The 19,149-nt window shown below is 38.0% G+C and overlaps 1 protein-coding gene across 1 annotated transcript; it reads left to right on the top strand.

Annotated features, from left to right (window-relative positions):
* The first annotated feature begins 2,136 nt into the window (after positions 1-2,136).
* On the top strand, positions 2,137-15,494 carry LOC144632852 (growth factor receptor-bound protein 2-like). The gene is made up of 6 exons (XM_078491598.1): positions 2,137-2,308; positions 2,458-2,555; positions 5,002-5,102; positions 7,168-7,189; positions 8,303-8,474; positions 12,588-15,494. Exons 1-6 carry the CDS (start codon positions 2,231-2,233, stop codon positions 12,762-12,764), a joined length of 648 nt encoding a protein of 215 aa, XP_078347724.1. The 5' UTR covers positions 2,137-2,230; the 3' UTR covers positions 12,765-15,494.
* Positions 15,495-19,149: the final 3,655 nt, after the last annotated feature.

The raw sequence follows: 19,149 nt of genomic DNA, 5'->3' as shown, positions 1-19,149 counted from the left end.
TTTTGGCCAATTTCAGATCTTCGCTTCAATCTTGAGATCTTCGTTTTTTCCACGGTGATCTTTGCGTCTTCAATTTCTTCGGAAAATACCCATAGAGAGGCTCACGTGCGTTATAATTTTTTGGACAATTTTTTTCCTTCGGCAAAACAACAGCGCTTTATGCTCAAATTCTGCGTTGCATTGCCGTAAGTTATTACTTGGAATCGAACAATGTATTCGATATTTAGTTTTTCAGCCGAAACGGAGATTTGAATGAAAACATTAGTTCTAGCGAGATTTGTAAGTCAACTATAAATTGAGTTTTCAATCGACCTTGTCCTTTGTGTCGCCAATCGGTGTCGCCGTCATTGTTGCTTTTAAACTCCGTTCAGAAACGCAGTTTAAAAGAAGTCCTTATTTATTCATGGTATCTTTTGAGTTTAATGAGAAGGGTAGAATTAGAAAGTACTTCATTTATGTAGCACCATTCCACGAGTCTTTAATATTAGTAAGGTGTTTTACAAAGAAAAGCTGAAATTAAGTTGCTACTTCAAAACCAGGGGGGGGGGAAAGAAACGAGGTCTGGGACCGAGTAGCGATGCTCTCACAACTTGCAAAGCGATCAATTCACGATGTAGTCAGCGGTTTTTGGACGATGATGCAACAGGCAATCTTTTCCCGCGAAATGGAAGCTGCTGTCGTGGAATCACTTATTATAAAGGGGTTCAATTCTCTTAACTAAAAATCTAAAAGCAGCGTGTTTAAATCCGAAAATTTCGTCATCGTCGCAGAATTTTGTGATGCCGTGCTACTTTTCAGTGCTGAAATGCAAATGTTTGACATGTTTGTACCACGATTTTCAACTGGCCCACATGGGGATTGTAAATGAAGTAAAACAAAGAAAGACCAAGTCAACAAACAACCTCAAACAATAGAGCAAGAACAATAGCTCCGACCAGCGCGGGAATATTCGATCCACACGTTTTCATTACCATTCCCGTGATGGTTTTATTTCATAACAAACACCACATATTGACACCAAGAACCTTTCCGGAGAAATTTTCGCTGCTTTAAAGACAAAACTTAGAAATTCTTTTTTTATTACTACATATATAAAAAAATCGAACTCTCTCACTGGTCCCATGTTGTTTTTGTTTTGGCAAGTTCACAAAGAAAGGAGCTGCTCATGCGCCTTAGAGACATCCGCTGACTACCGCCCCGATGATTGCTTTGCAAGTTGTGAGAGCATCGCTCAGATTTCATATAAGAGAATGTATGGGAAGTTGCTTCCCCCCCCCCCCCCACCCCCTGCTTCAAACATCTGGCCATCGAAGACAAAAACATGTTTTTTCAGGGTTTCCGGTTTGGTTAACTTCCGGGGATAATTTTTAGACTTCCTGGTGGATTTCTATTGTTCTGTGAATGACCAATAGAAATAGAGAAATACATTTCAGTTTCCCAGAGTGTCCCGGCGACCCTACCGCTGACCAACCGCTGACGGACCGAGCACGAGAAAACGCAAGAGAAAACGTGCCAAGGCAAGCCAAGGCCTGGCTAAGAGTTGCTAAGAGTAGGCCTTTCTCGATTATGCTAGTAAAACGGGCATTTAATGCTACTAGAAATTCTCGCATAAAGCCAAAAAATGCTAAAATAATGCCTGATTTCTTTAAAAAATGCCACTTGAATTCCAAAGAATGACAAAGAATGCTTTGTTTTATTTCAAACAAAACGTACGAACTCTTACATTATATGCTCATATCAACAACAGGTGATACTTAATAATTGTTTGTTTATAAAAATAAGAAATAAAAAATTTAAAAAAAAACACACGTAAGTAACACAACACAAGTACACAAGTAACACAACGACGCACAAACAGTCGAAACAGACAGAAAACAATCAAATTAAGTAATCAAAACTGTGAAACGTTAGGATTATTTATCCTTCTGAGTTCTGAGTGCTAAAATCTGGATCACTGTCATGAAAAATAACAGAAAATGCTAGCAATTCTTTTTCAAGAAAAAACGAAAAAAAATGCTCGTTTTCCCAAAAAATGCCGAAAAAAAAGCTAGCACAATCGAGAAAGGCCTAGCTAAGAGCCCCGAAAGGAATGAAAACGCCTCGTTTTCATGCTTCAGTACCAGTTCTTTTGCGCGTCCGCCATTTATGAAATGGTGTTACCCTGGCTGCCAAAGGTTTTTACCCAGGGTAGGTGTATGTAGTCGGAGTCTTTTTAGTAAGAGCGCGTGAAATGGAAGCTATATCAAAGCACGACTTTCAAGCTACTGCAGACGACGAACTCTCATTTAAAAAGGGATCAGTTCTAAAGGTAAACAACAGCCAGAAATCCTTCCTTGTACGGTCGCCATTGCTCAAATTTAATATATAAGCTTACGCAAATGCCGGAATTTGCTCCGCAGTAGGTTGCTTTCACCAATAATTATAGTTTACGTTATCGAGGGATTGTTTCTGTTTTAGGTTATAAAAACAGATGATGATAAAAACTGGTTTACAGCTGAACAAGACGGTCGAAGTGGACTTGTTCCAGCGAATTACATCACGCTAAAACCGCATAGGTCAGTGTTGTCAAAGTGTTTATGCAGTGTGCCAATTTTAATTTTAAAGCGATGCTATGCTTTTACAAAGATAGATATGCACTGTTGTTTTAGATTTCTACCTTAACTAATGCAACCTTATTGTATTGACCGTATATCAATATGCACGTAAAACATTTCATCCGTGAAACCTTTTTTCACATAGCTTCATGTTTTCGACAACAAAATTATGGAAACTTTCGCATATGAACACTCTTATTTTCGTTAACAGAAGAACGTTTTAAAAATATTACATGAAATAAGCTTCAGTATACTACTTCAAACTGAATTTGGCTGTCGATTTGGTGGAACATAATAAATATCAGTTTAGAATTCAATCTTTGTGGAGCAATTGCAGAATACCCCGCAAATGAGATTCATCTTATTGAATAACAATAGTTCCTATTGTTTCTTGCCTCGTTCTTCAAAGAGTTCCGACTCGGTGAATCTCATTTGCGGGGTAAATTGTTGTGAATACTATTTGATCAAGTGTGCATTTACATAATATTACAAGTCAACTTATTGGATGGTTGCAGCTGATGTTTGGATATACAGTGGAACCTCAATTTAACGAACCTCTATATAACGAAGTCCTTGATATAACGAGCAATATTTTTCGTCCCAGTAATAGCAAAATATATGGAAAAGAACCTCAATATAACGAAACCTCGATATAGCGAACACATTTTGCCAGTCCCTTGGCCCTTCGTTATATCGAGGTTCCACTGTATAATTGTATTTTTGTATTTAATTAATTTTCCAGGTATAGAGTGTTTAAAAGTGCAATGGCCTAGTTTTCAAGACTTTGGATTAAGTATTCTGGGTTTGAGTCATTGTGTTGTGTTATTTTGTCCCTCTTCCACATTCAAGTTTATTAATTGGTTCGGATCCATCAAATCTAATACTGGGGTAGCTCTCTGATGGACTAGCAGCCGAATAAATGGAAAATTGGTATATGAGAAGATCAACAAAAATGATAAATGTACATGTAGCTGCAGTGTTCCAGCATAGTCAGTACTAACTTCGGTTCCAGATAAGAAACTGGTTACGGGTCAATATCCTGACAAAGTCAGTTACTTTACCCAACAGGCTAATAGAAAACTTCTTACGATTTAAAGGGACTATGTCACAGATTTTACCAGATTTTTGAACAGCCAAAATTTATTCTTGTGTCCCAGAAAACCAATCCATTTTTATTATTAATTTACATTGCCATATCAGAGCACTGAAACTGTCAATTCTCTATTTTCCAATTGCCCATAATGCACTTTGCTTGCCCCCCAATATTGAATAAACTATTGTTTTGGGAATAGGCAGTCCTGCCAACGGAATTTGAAAACAATAGTTTATGCAAAATTTCGGGGGCAAACAAAGTGTATTATGGGGAAATGGAAAATAGATAATGAGCATCATTGGCTGCAGATGGCTTTAGATGGAAACAGATTGCAACTTGAGATTGCAATTTTGTTTCCGCGCGTCTTCAAAAAAAAATCGATATTTATAGCCATAGCTTGATTTTTAAGGTTATATCTTCCTTTAGATGTTCAAAGATAATGTTTTGTATGGGTTAAATTGCCTACTACTCACTTCAGAACAGTTTAGACCAACAATCTGAAAAATCCCTCCTTTAATGGAAGCAGTGGAGATTGACCTGTTGTATAATTGTTCTCTGTTCCTGCCAACATTATCTGCTTTAAAAACATGAGATTTTGAAAAAGATCTTTTAGAATGTCCAAAAATGATTTTCCAACTTTACATTTTTTTCTTTTGAATTCAAGTCTGTACCTGATACAATGATGTGTTGGATTTCCAGTGTCAAGCTCTTTAGTGGCCAGGCCTGATTTCCGCCACCTTCTTGGAGGAGTGCAGGCTCATTTTTCCCAAAAGCGGCTGGAAATCGAGCCTATTTAGTGGCCAAAGAGCTAAAAGAGAATTTGTGACACGCAACGTGTTTTGTGAGAAGCATTTATGTGTGAGAAGCCTGAGTAGGGGTATATCTTCTCCATTGACAGTGATACTAGGTTGCCAGGCCATTAGATATAAGAACAGTAGTACTCTCCAGAACAGTTATTGTTTAAAAAGTAAAGGTACAATCTGCATTTGGGCCTAGAGGTCCTTTAGGCTGGAGCTTAGAGCTGTATCCTGGTTTCCGTAACATTAAGCAACTTGTACTATGTCTTCTCTCCCTGGCAAGATAGGATGCTAGTCCATCACAGGGTTACCCCCAGCATTAAATTCACTAGTATCCATTTATACACCTGGGTGGAGAGAGTCACTATGAGAGTAGTGTCTTGCCCAAGAACATAATGCAGTGACCCCAGCAGAGGCTTGAACCTGGACTGCTCAATTACTTTATAAGATCCAACATAATTTCTATAATGTTGTTATAATTACATGACACTGTCCTTCTTTGTATAATTTCTCCCAGTTGGTTTCATGGCAAAATAACCCGAGCTCAGGCAGAGGAACTGCTTTTAAAGCAGAAGATTGACGGAGCTTTCCTTATCAGAGAAAGTGAAAGTACACCAGGTAAAGTTCCACAAAGGGCTACTGACGCTTGCATCTAAGCATGAACATTTGTCGCTGAAACATAATCTAATAATTATTGGGTATTAAACGTGGCATGATTGGTCATCAATCATTTAATGTTTAGCAGACAAACTTTCACACTCAAAATGGTCACCATAAACACTGAGTACAGGCAAAACTTTACACTAGAAGTGATTTAAGAGAACCTGCAAATGCATATTGACACAGATCAGGAACAATATTTTGGAAGAAGTCTCTACAGTCAACTCTTTCTTAACGGACACCCTTATAAGACCAACACCTCCATAAGACGGACATCTGGTGATGGCCCCTGTCGTTTTTCAGTCATTTTCTGTAACTAAACTCCCTATAAGACTGACACCACTTTAAGATGGACAACGGACACTTTGAAAGAGACAACAGACACTCAAAAAGTGTTTTTTTTTTTGTTAGCAAGTTATACTTTGTTACAAAATTTCGTATCAACATAAAGCAAAGTTAGTTAGCTCCTTAAAGGGACATGGTCAGCGTTCTTACCGCGCTGACCTGGACACTCGTTTTCACATTTTGAAAAAAGACCACTGTGGACTTTTTTCAAAACAAACCTTCAGAAATCTGCTTCAATCTTCTCAGTGTTTCAATAAATGGGAAAATTTAGAAGAAGAAAAAAACACTGAGAAGATTGAAGCAGATTTCTGAAGGTTCTCTACGCGTATTTTTATTTTGGGTTAAGGTGGACTTTTTTCAAAACGTGAACGCTGACCATGTCCCTTTTAATGACATTACACTTACCAAAACAATCTGTTATAGTGGATTACTTATAAGCTTAACTTTGTAGGTGTATGGGCACCGAAAGAGGGCGTTTTCGACTTAGAGTGTAACAGTTTGTAGAAGCTGTCAACTTTTACTTGAACAAAGGAATACGGTTTTTAACCCTTTCACGCAGTCATTGATTCACTTGTGACGTCATCAATTAGCACGTCAGTGGAATTTCGTGATAAGAATCTGATAGAGCTTGGATCGACCTTTCTACAGGACTGTTCATTTTGAATATCGGCTGCATTCCGACAGATCTAATCAAAGAAAATTAAAATCCATTTTTGGTGCAAAATTGTTGCTTAAACAGGCCAGTACACCTGTTATTGGTCAAGGTCCCCTTTTCAGGGTTTTCCAATGATAATGTCAAAACATTTTTGGCCAAAAGAAAGGATATGAAGAGTAGAAAGTAACGAGAATAAGAAAGCGGAAAAAAACAGAAGCAAAAGGGGCAAAAAAAAATTGGAACGGTTCAGCAAAAAAAAAAAAAGCAAGCCCAAATTTTGGCTTATGCGCATGCACCAAAGTAAACTATTGTACATTTTTACACAGAATCTTTATCAAAACGTTGCTGAAGTGTAAAAAAAGTGCTTCTTTAAAAACGTTGAGATAAATTCAAGACCATACATGTAGCACCAAAATTTTAGTTTAGCGGCTAAAAAACATGTTTTTGGGGGAAAATTTGGGAGTCAAAGGGTTAAACAGACTTTAAGCAGACATGTATTCATTTTGCATAGCCGCTGAGCTTGTTATCTCAGAATTACTGATGTCACATTACCTTGACTCTCTTTAAGGCAGACACCTCTCTAAGACGGACAGTTGGGGCCGGTCCCAGCAATGTGAGTCTTAGAGAGAGTTGACTTTATATCCAATCTTTCTGCCATTTTGGAACTGTTGAACTTTTGGCACAAAAGTTGTCAGTACGGTCTGCCAAACTTCAAACGTTTGATGACCAAGCATGCCACGTTTATCCAATTAGATCATGTTTTGGTGGCACATGGTCACGCTTGCTTGGATGCAAGTGGTGGTAGTGCTTGAATATTAGCTTTCAAAATTTGCTATGGCAGTTAAATTTACCTTCATCAACTTCAGGTTGGGACTTTTAGCTATACAATTTTAGAAGTTCATTAAAAAACAATTAATGATTTCATTATTATAAAAATTGTTCAATATATTATGTGGTAATTTACAACCTTTGCCTGCAGAAATCGACTTCTAATCACTTTAAATGTTTGTTTGCTTTTTACAGGAGATTTTTCATTGTCTGTAAGGTAAGCATGTGTTGGTGGTAATGTAATTGGCTAGCTAAATAAAATAAAATAAATGAAAAAAAGATAAATAAAGTAAAATAAAAACAAAAATAAAAATAAAAGAAAAAAATAAAAAAAAATTAGAGAAAAAATATAAAATAAGTATAAAACAATAAAAAATAAATATAAAAAAAGGAAAAAATGTTAAAATACAGCATAAAATACTATGGCAAGTGCTGATGGACCACCATAAACTAGCCATAAAAATATTTACACAAATAAATTTGCTTTCTGTCTTTGCTTACTTGTATTATACTGAAGTTTACAAGACAAAATGGCAAAATTCAGAATGTTTAAATTCTTCTACGAAGTGAAAAACATCTTAGAAAGTTCGATCGGTCGACACCGCATGTTGGCACCACGTCTAGTCACCAGGCCCATCACGAAAGAAGACGTAAGGAACGCTTGGAGGTTCAAAATTGTTTGCGAACGAATCGGCGTGGTTTCATCGCCTTTTTCAGAAAAAAACTGCCTGAAAATGATCGATGTCTTCAAAATTTTTGTTTGTGAGGATGATTAACAGCTGATTTATTGCTATTATGAAGCAACTTTTCTTTTTTTTTCCTGTTTAATGTGGAAAAATGCACGGAAGATGCAGAAGTTAGTGAACTTTGCGGATCTGCAGCACCGCATCCTGTCAGATGCCCTCGTCACTTTTTTAGGCTCATTAATATTCATACTTTCGATTATCCAGACTCTCGATTATCCGGACTATTTAGCCTAGTCCCAACAAGTCAGGATATTCGAGGTTCCACTGTATGTGTGTTATGATCTTCTAAGCTCAAAACTTGTCATTTATACACAACATACATTTACCTTATTGTTACTTATTTTTGCTAGACTTAATTTTCGCGATTTTCAAAAAATTATGAAATTAAAGACCCGCAAAAATTTATTTTAAAAGTTTTTTATTGTATTCTTTATGCTAATTATGCATTTTTGGCCAAATTGCGAAAACTTAAGTCCCGCGAAATATGCCCGTTCCATTTTCACGTAAGTAACAATAAGGTACATAATTGATTATGGTAAGTCTCCTTAGTGTGAGTGATTGTTTTGCTTGTTTCTTTGTTGCAGGTTCGGTGATGGTGTGCAACACTTTAAAGTTTTGCGTGATGGGTCTGGAAAGTACTTTCTATGGGTCGTAAAATTTAATTCATTGAATCAGTTGGTGGAGTATCATCGCACCTCCTCTGTCAGTAGATCTCAAACTATATATCTAAAAGACATGCAGGAAAAGAACGAGACGGTAAGAACTTAGTAATTTAATGTTTCCTTCTCTAGGCTGCCTTCACATTGTTTGGATTAACATATCAGTAAACAAGTCTTATATGATCTCTAGGCAACCATAAGTTGTTTAGCCCAAATTTACCCCGATTGCAGACTTCAATTTCTCAATCAAATTTGAGATGCGAAGCAGCAATTTAAAGGAGTCCCCATGCTAGTAAGGATTTCCTATTTCCCTCACTTTGACCACAGTGACTGTTGTTTTTCTTTAATGGAAGAAAAAAAACCTCTGAGACCCCGGATTTGGTCTATGTTATCGGGTTGGCCAGATTGACAAATCCAAGTTTAGGTCTGCCCAATCTGGATTACTGTATATAGTAAATGGTTTGAACCCAGGAGTATCGGTAGGTCGTGAAGTACTGTATGATCGTCCTGGTGAGAGTAGTTCTGAGAAGAACTGTTGTTGGTGACTGACGTTTCGACAACCTGAGCGGAAGTCATCTTCAGAGTCAAGTGAAAAGTTGTTGTCAGTCGATGTTGTCGAAGATCATCGACTGACAACAACTTTTCACTTGACTCTGAAGAACTTAGTTCCCCACCCACACACTACCAGGACGATCATACTTCACGACCTACTTGATTACTGTGTTGTGCTTTTATTTGGCTGAGGCACTTAAAGGGGCTAGGTCACGGTCTTTCAGGTAATTATTTTAATTTTCATTAATAAAGAGCTGTAAACTTCAAATTGGGAGAGCAAAAAGTCATTTATTGGTAAAATCATGGCCGCATAACAAACAATGACGATTTTCAAGCATGGTAAATGACACTTTTATACAAATTGAGATTAACTTGAAAAAAGTCGGGCAACGTTTTTCAAGTTTACACAGATGCAATCCGTTTTAATATTCTCGAATTTTGGCCATCCATGCCCCGTTTTGGCCTTTCTGTGTTTCGTTTGAGTTCTTCTACAGTTTTTAGCCGTTATTGCGATATTTCAGACTGGTTGGTCAGAGCAGAAATTGCATGATATAGCCCCTTTAACAACAATGTTCATGTATGATTCCCAGGGGGGGTACTCTGGCTTGTAAATGACGGGGATGATCGAAGGATTTTTTTGGGTTTGAAATTTTTGATTCCGGGATTTTTTTTGGGTTGGAAAATTTGGCAAGTATATTTTTGGGTGACTTGATTTCTATAGGGGATTTTTTTGGGTATTAAAAACGAACTAATCTGCCTTGGCGCGGCCTTGGCGTATTTGTGGTTTGATGAATTAACAAACACGAGTGATTAATTTTTTATGGTTTTCTTTGTGTTATATTATATTATAATATTATTATATTATTATTGGGGAATTTGACAAGGGATTTTTATGGGGGTTATTTTGGTCCAGGGATTTTTTTGGGTAATGTCGGAAGACTTAGGGATTTTTTGGGGTCCTGAGTTTTGCCTCCATTCGATCATCCCTGTCATTTACAAGCCGGAGTACCCCCCCCCCTGGGGTATGATTGCACCTTTCTTTTCCTAGAAGTACAAAATGGGTACTCAACCCTCCAAGTTAATTTTTTTCCTTAGTGGCCATTTGGCCACCAACTGCTCAAGTTGGGTCGCCAGTAAAAAATTTTAGTCGCCAAATTAAGCTCATGCTTTCAATCCTTCTTCTCAATTTTAGTCACCAGGCTGGCGACTTTGTTTCCAATTTAGTCGCCAGCTCCAAAATTTTAGTCGCCATGGCGACTAAAATGGTCTTAACTTGGAGGGTTGGTAATGGAATATTGTTGGGGTATTGATATGACATTAATCCTCAAAAGAAATATTCACCATAACTTTCCAAAAAAAACTTTTTTACTTGTTTAATTTTCATAATAGCTTGGTTGCAAAAATCTGTTTGATTTAGTCAAAACACTTTTTTCTGCCAGCTGTCAATTAGATTATGAGCTCGAAATTTCTTTGAGATGATAGTTGATGAGGCTGCTGTTTGAAAAACTATCACTCTTTAGTAGAAACTCAGCCGCGTTCTATTGGAAATCCGCGAATCTGATTAGTTCTACGGTAACTATAATTGTTTTCTATTGGCCAATAGAACACGATCGCACTCTGCTCTCTAAAGGCAGAATTATTCTTGATTTTTGTCTCAAAAGTACATAAAACTTTGGGTTTTGGACTACAATCCTATAGAGTTTCTACTAAAACATTTAGACTACTCGGCCTTTTTTTTTTTGTTGGCAATAGTCAACTTGGCTGCCCCTCGTTGACTATTTGCTCACAGAAAACTTGGGCTTGTTTTCTAATTGTTAAATAGAAACTGGGAGCGAATAATCTACTTGATTTAGTTGAATTTAACCAAATTCTTGAAAGTAGATTGAACAAATCATGATTGTTTGTAGCATATTGTGGAAACAAAAATGTGAGAACTTGAAAAAGTCAGTGACCCTAACCTGTTTCAAGTTGTAATTCATTTCATCCTTTTCCATCCATGGTCAGAGACACTCGTTGACGGTTTAACTACACAGGGTGGAAATTCATAACAAACCTGGGCTGAAATGTTTCTTAGTTTTTGAAATTACACAAAATGCCCATGATACTTCCCTTGCAGCGATGTAGCTAAAAAAACACTAAGCTGGCTCATTAACAAGCCCAGCTGGCTTTTCTGGACTTAGCAGCTGTTATAGTTTGTAATGTCATTTCTGTGCATGATTTGCAGACCTATGTACATACACCCTACATGCCTGCTCCTCATGTGGTGAGAATAAAATCCTTGTGTTGATCTGGGTTTGTTCTCCTAATTGTTGTACATAATCCTGATGCCACAGACTAAAAACTACAACAACAGCTCTAAAAGTTTACCTAAGCCTTAATGTTTTCATGTGAAGTTTCAGCTGGATTTACGTTCTATTTCAGCCAGTTAACCCCTCCTCCCAGGAGTGCCATATGGCACACCAATGCTCAATATTTGGTCAATTTGTATGAAATTTGGACAGGAAAATGGTCTTGAACAGATCTTTCTTTTTAAAGCATAAAATCATACCCCCTAGCATACAAGACCTGATTAACCACCCCTATTACTTTTGCAACTTTTTCCTCTTTCAATTTTAAAATCAAGTAAATATCTGACAACAACCCACACATTAAGAGCTGCAAATTAAGCTATAGTTTAGGGGTATACCCAAAATATAGGCGGAATGAGATATTTTTTAATGATTTATATTTTTGGTTTTGTCACCTTTTGAATTAAAACAGCGACTTCCTCTGTGTCTGTTAAGTATGATTTATGACATACCAGAAACAATACCTTTCAAATGGTATATTGCATGTGGTCTTTGGGTCTATAGTTACCGTTTTACAAAAATGTGGTATTTCCCGTGGGAGTGAAAGGGTTAAGGTGGCTTAATACAGTTTTGAGAGGGTAAAATCAGTCCCTGTCCAACCTTTACCTCTCTTGAACAATCTCCAAAAACGTTTGGTCTTCCTCTTATCACTGTTTGTTACATCCTAAAACCATCTAATGCGATATTTGGAAAATAAAAATGCTAATAAACAGCTTAAATGAACGGCCGAGTGCTTACGAGGGGACTAGCACTAGTATTTTAAACGGCGTTTTTCTCAAAATCTACCTGTACGACCCTACCTCAAAATTTCAGAAATAAGAAATTGGCTTTGATATATCATTCATGCAAAATAATAGGCGGTTCACCCATTAAATTTAATTGTGAAAGTTTCATAATAGGTTGTACAGTAGGTTTTCAAGAAAATCTGGATCAAAATCTGGCTTTTACGACCTCCGAAGCGAATCAAATTGCGCGTGCAAGTGCACGCTAATATGACGCCATGCGTTGCAAGCGATAATGAAAGACAGAATTAGAACTTCTCTGTCGGTTGGTTATCCACACTTTCTGTCGTATTGTTTTCCGTCCCAGGTTTCGAGACCTATCTGAAAGTAAATTTAGGCCGCGCAAGCAATAATAGCGTCAAGCACAAAATCGTAGCGCAAGCCTTTGAGGCAGGTAAAAACTGTATTCAGCCACCTTAAATTAGCCGGCCGCCGGCCCCTAGTGACATCCCTGCCTTAAAAAAGTTTGTAAGTCTGACCCTTAGTCTGCCAGGCTCTTATTGATTATAACCCTGTGTTAATTTACAGATAGAGGTTGTTGCTGCTTATGAATTCCATCCTGAAGAGGAAGGAGAGTTGTATTTTAAGCGTGGAGATAAAATAGAAGTCCTTGAAAAAGAAGACTTAAACTGGTGGAAAGGCAAAAATTTGTCAACTGGGAATGTGGGATTGTTTCCCGCTTCATATGTTCAAGAGAAATCTTAATTAGGACTCAATCTGTTGTCAAAAAAAGAATGTCCTTTTATACTGCCGTAAGTAAGAAAGTCAAAATTGTAATTGTTAATAGGGAGATACATTTGAACAAAAGTGAGTGCTTACATAGGCAGTTCACAGCCCCCTATTTTTTCATATTTTTCTTCAATCATTGAATGCAGGTTAAGAATCCCGACACTAGCACGAAATTAATTTTGCATTCATTACAATACAAAATTTATTTTGTATTCTCTTGCAGTGAAAATAGAGAGGCTGTGAATAGTCTGGCACTACGACTCCAAAGTTGACTATGCTTCCAATAATATTAACAATATATTATTTGTTTACTACTTTTGCAAAATATTATTAATAATATTATTGTATTCTTATATAGATGAAGATCCGGTGTTAATTTTGCTTCCATAGTGTATTTTTAAGTAACAAGGAGATGTTTACTGTGCCATTTACATTTTTGTTTCCTTAAATGTAGTTTGTAGCTTGCAAATGTCAATTGAATTAGTTGCCATCCCAAGACCACTTTAGATGTGCAAGGCCTATCGATGGAGATGGAATAACCCAGGAATCTAACATTCATGGATAAATATCATCATTTTTTAATTCACTGTGAATGTTCTACCCAGTTATATCTGCAGCTGGCTTTAAGCTGAAATTAAATTCCATTCATAGGTACATTAGAACATCTGCAATCTAAGCCATACCAGTATTTGTTGGGACACTTCGCACTGTTTTCCCCTCAATGTTGATACAAATCAAAACGACGTTAATACTGGGTTGTTCACGCGGCAAAAAATATTTTTAAGGCAACATTGAGATGGGAGAGGGAAAACATAACATTTCGGAGCTTAGATTGAAGAAAGGTTCAAGTGTCCCAAGTAATTATGACGCAGATTGTGGGGCTCTTTTGGCTATAGATTCTTAATCCCTGATCTTTACTCATTTTTGGTTTGAAAGAAGGTTCTACCTGAGGCCCTGCTGGCGGTAGGTGTTTACTTTTAAAATGAATACTTTTTTTCTCACAATTTTATGGCAACTTAATGCCCTTGTTGGAAATGTCAGAATACTTTTTTGTCGTCAAAATTTTGACACTGGCACGCCTGCTTGCAAGGATGCCTTTTGTAGTTTCCATTTCGGAGATTACCCAGATAGGCTTGTCTCTATACTCTTAAGAAAATATCCCTGTATTATACTTTTGGATGCATAATTTAATGTATTGCCTGTATGCAAATGGCATACTATTTTATTGCACCTTACTTTAATAATTAATGTGGTGTGATGGTAAGCTTGTTATGGCAGTCATCAACAGTAAAACTTAAGCCTAACGCACATGATCAGAATGGTGTTTTTGTCGGCAAGTTTCCTCAACATGTACATTGCACAGATTAAAAACAGACTTGTCAGATTTTGCAAATTCACCCAGCTTACATGTTTTAGTGAACCCCCCTGGTTTCAGAGGCCAGAATTTGTTTTGGACTTTTTGTTAGATCCCAGAGCAATATAACTTTGGCAACTTGCCGTACAAAAAATTATCAAGACCTTTACATCATGCTAAACTTTACTTGAAAAAAAAATATGGTGGCAAGTACAGTGGGATACAGATTTTTTGCGGCTCCAAGGGAGCTGGTTCAAGAAATAGGGTGCATATTGCAGCATTTGACTGCATGAAGGGAGTTTTTGAGAGCTTCGGGAAATCAACGGTTTGAGGAATCAGGATTCCTGTTGTTCTTGATGAAAATTAAGTTTTGCCACCTACTTAAACTTTCTTCAATTTTTTTTCATAAATTGTTTCTATTTGGGCAGACAATCTTGGGGCAACATCCAAGTGTATAATTGTGTGAGGTGTCTGCTCATGGAGTAGACTGTGAGCAGACAATAGTTTCACTTGTGTACTTTGTTGAGCAAGAAGTAAAATAGTAACTTAATGCGGTTTTCAGTAATATTCAAACATTAAAATTCAATCCTCACCCAATAGTTCATGCTTTTTGCTGCTGTCAATCATCTTAGTGGACCTCTCAGGAAACAGAAGTTAACTTCAACTGGGTCAAATTGGTCATGTCGGCCAGTTGTGATTGGTAGATTTTGATCCATTTAGTTTGTTTCTGTTTTTCTTGGTTTGTTGGCTGTTGCTGTAATCATGATTGACAGCAGCAAAAAACACAATCGTTCGTTGAATTTTGAATTTCAGAGTTTGCTTATCACTGAAATCGCAATAAGGAATGCAGCTATTATCTTGCACTTTTTTCACTTCTTGCTTGACAATGCATGGGAGCAGGGGAATGCTTGTAGTTTGCTCGTAAGGGTAATTGAAATTAATATAATGTGGTCCAGACAATATCTTAGTGTTACCCAAGGAGGTTATTCACTTAAGAGAGAGATTTTACTATGAGTACAACTGCTTACAAATTGATGATTTAAGTAGTTGTAGAAGGAAATTTCTTGGTAAAGTGAAGTCCTCTTTAGAATAATATTAGTCACAGGCTTGCTGTACGTACATATAATAGGATGGCTACAATGCAGGATTACATTGTAGTTAGATTTATTAATAGAAATTAATAAATTAATGTCGTTCCCAGATCTCTTATAGACAAAGCTTTCAATCATTCCACTAGGAATCTGGGAACAAGATTAAGTAATTTTAAATGATTCACTATATAGCATATTTCCATTAGTCTTGGTAATGAATGTAATGAGAAAGTGATTTTCTAGTAAATATTGCTTTATGTATGTCCTGCCTCATCTTATTGATTGCCTCTGTCCAGTAGCATCAACCTCTAATTTCCAAAGTGATTGACAATATTTTTTCTCCTTGCACAATATCATTAAACTGTTAAGCAGACAGAGGTGATAAGAATATAGACAAACATCTGCTTGTCGGTATTGCCTGGAGTTAAATTCTCATAATTTACATTTAGGGAGCAGGGTTGGTGTAGTGGTGAGAGCGCTCGCCTTTCACCAATATGGACCCCGGTAAAATTGAATGTGTCTTGCCCACAAAGTGAGATACCAATAACTATGAGTAACTTTGAGGTTTTCCTTTGACAATTTCTTGGAGTTTTCCGGTCACTTGACATATGGTATTCTAGTCCCTATATTCTCCCTAGCCCATGCTATAAAGGGTGAGGCTGACTTGACTCTCCTAAAAAGAAGTCATTCCTCCAATCCATCTCACACCTCCGGGACTGCTTCAGTGACAGGAGCTGAGCAGTTGAGCTTGTTGAACGACTAATGACCTTTGAAGGTTAGAAAAAAAACTTGTCGGCTTACATTATCTCCTTTGGATTAAAGATAAACCTCAAGTTCTTCGTCATGTGTAGCTTGTAGATAAGGGCCGATAAGCAATGATTCCTTCTTCGATAGTATTAAAAGTAAGTAAGTAAGGACTTAATTATCGTGTTGAATCGATTTGTTAGTGCGCTCGAAGCGCTTTATCCTGCGTTCTTTAACTTTTGACAACCAAAAATTAACCTTAGTAGCATTACAGGAAGCCGCAGTGATCTCTCTTGCTTTCTCTTCTATTCAGATGTCTCAAGACAACCTTCACCGCGTTTATAGAGAAGGGCCGGGGACATTGGAGTTTGCCGTATTGTGGTATTGACCAATTTTTCATGCGGCATTTCGGTAATTTTAATCTTGAATTGCGGTAATATTGCAATATTCACCAAACCTGTGGGAGGCGTTCTTGGTCGACAATGGTCAGTATAAAAACGTATCCTTCACTTTTCCCGACCATTTTTCCCGGCGGGCACTCCCTATAATGGCCTATACGGGGAGGCTCCGCCCGAAAGGGGTACCTTTTTCACGCTCCAGGTATATAAAAGGGTAGGAATTTCACAAGTTTAGGTATGTGAAAGGGTAGGGAAAACTGGCATTTTAATAGGTATTTAAAGGGGGCTTTAATAAAAATATTTCGAACAGACGCACCTTATGGCTGTATCATTTCAATTTAGTAAACGCTACATAAAAATGAGAATAACACTTCCTGTTTTAGGTATATGTCATGTTATTTAGGTATGTCAAAGGGGTTCCTTTTTTCAATAAAAGGTATACGAAAGGGGTACCTTTTTTGCCAAAAATGGTATATAAAAGGGTAAGGGGTTGGACCTTGGGGCGGAGCCTCCCCGTATCAAACCTTTACAAGTAGCCCCCCCGGGCCATTTTTAGCCGTTTCTGGTCGTTTCGGAAGCGAGCCCTCGCATCTGCAATTCCGTCAGCTATGGAAGCTTATACTATCAAATTGCGGTATTTTCCGAATTTTTTTGCGTTATTATAGAGATTAAGAATAGAGATATTAAGCATGGCGTTTATTTTTCCCGCGAACGGCAAAAATTCAACTTCTGCTGTCTGCCGTTTGGCGTTGGTACGCGGAAATGAGAAGTTTTGTGTTTGTCGTGAATATGGGATTTTTTCACTAATTTAATGAGGGATTGATTTTTGAATTCGATAAAAAGGTAAAAAATGAAAAACAAGCTCGCGTTTGCCGTTTGCCGCATAAAGTCATGCTTAATAGGGACATTAAGCATGACGTTATGCGGCAAACGGCAAACGCGAGCTTGTCTTTCATTTTTTTACCTTTTTATCGAATTCTAAAATCAATCCCTCATAAAATAAGGGAAAAAATCCCACATTCACAACAAACACAAAACTTCTCATTTCCGCGTACAAACGCCAAACGGCAGACAGCAGAAGTTGAATTTTTGCCGTTCGCGGGAAAAATAAACGTCATGCTTAATCTCTCTAATGTCTCTCATGACGTTATACGGCACACGGCAAACGCGAGCTTGCATTTCATTTTGCTACCTTTTTATCGAATTCTAAAATTAAACCCTCATAAAAATAGGAGAAAAATCCTACATTCACAACAACAAAAAAAACTACTATTTCCGCATACGAACGCCAAACGGCTTTCGGCAGAAGTTGAATTTTTGCCGTTCGCGGGGAAAATAAACGTCATGCTTAACCTCTCTAATATTGCAATATTTACCCATTTTTTTTTTTGGCCGTAATACGGTGTTCAGCAAATGTCCCCGTCCTAGAAAGGCCTTCGGATATCTCCACTCTGACGACACGTAACTAACATGTCTTCTAGACTGTCCACAGCCTCTCGATTTTTCAACGCAAAAAAGCAGACGAAGTTAGCGCGAAGCGCTAGCGCGCGGGGGAGGGGGGCGGGAAGCGAGCGAAGGAAAATCAATTTTTTTCGCTCCCCGCCCCCCACCCTCTTGCTTCTTCCGTTTTGCGCTGGCGTCCAGCTCTCTCGCCGTTCTCATCGCGCGCTCATCGATCGAAAAACACGAAAAAATAGAGGGCTGTGGACAGTCTACATGTCTTCCGGCGGAGGGTCGTGTTGTCAGCGCGTGGACCAATCAGAGTTGATGATAGAACAAAGCACTTGACCTTGCGTGGCGGCCGTTGGCGCGGGAACGGTCACAAGCACTTGTTTTTCGACCGCAAAAGCACACGCATGTGGAGTGAAATTTATGGAACTGTTGGTTTTATTGCGATTCGGGACTTTTCCTTTTGAGGAGAGAGCGATTTGTGGAGCGACGTCTGGCCAGCGATCGATGTAGTGTTCAGCCTTTCCTTCTTTTTAGAAGGAGAGACAACGATTTCGAATAACTTTACTAAACGGCACAAGAATGGCTTCAAAATCGGCACAAGAGACAAGAAAACGACACATTTGAGGTAGGAAAACTTTATTTCTAAATAGATAGTTATTTACACATTTTTTTTACGATCAGTGACTTTTCCATACAATTCTCTATATACACAAGCCGTCCCATACACCACGTATTTTGAGCTTGGGAAGCCTGTGGTCAAAACTGTTAAAATTGTTTTTGAGACATATTAAAAATGTAAAACTGTCTATATAAAGTATCTTAAACTTGCTCTTAAGCCAAACCTCTGCAGCTTACCCCTCCCCCATCCTTTAAAGTGAGTCTGGGATCCCAGGGGGGGGGGGGGCTCCCATATAGAAGTGACGGGGATGCTCATCAGAAATTTTGAATTTTACCCCTAAAAGAGACCAATCTAGGCGTGGCCGAAGCTTATGAAGACCCCTAAAAGAGACTTTGTTTATATGAATCGAGTAAATATAACGAATGAAAATTCTTTCTTTTTGGTTATTTCTTCGCGTGCAACCCTAACGAGACTTTGACGGCTAAAAATAATGACAGTTTGCCCAGAACACCCTAAGCAAGACCAAAATCCGAAATTTACACCCCTAAGCGAGACGACGAGCATCCCCGTTCATTTCATATGGGAGTCCCCCCCCCCCGGGTCTGGGATACTGAATAATGTCCCCCTTCCTTCCCTGCTGTCCAAATAATGCATCCATCAGTGTTAAGCAGGAGGTGCGGGGGTGTGGGGCATAGAAGGGAGC

Source organism: Oculina patagonica, chromosome 12 (assembly GCF_052425735.1).
Source record: "Oculina patagonica isolate OP01 chromosome 12, crgOcupat, whole genome shotgun sequence".
Classification (NCBI taxonomy): Eukaryota; Metazoa; Cnidaria; class Anthozoa; order Scleractinia; family Oculinidae; genus Oculina; species Oculina patagonica.
This window is presented reverse-complemented; position numbering and strand designations above follow the sequence as displayed.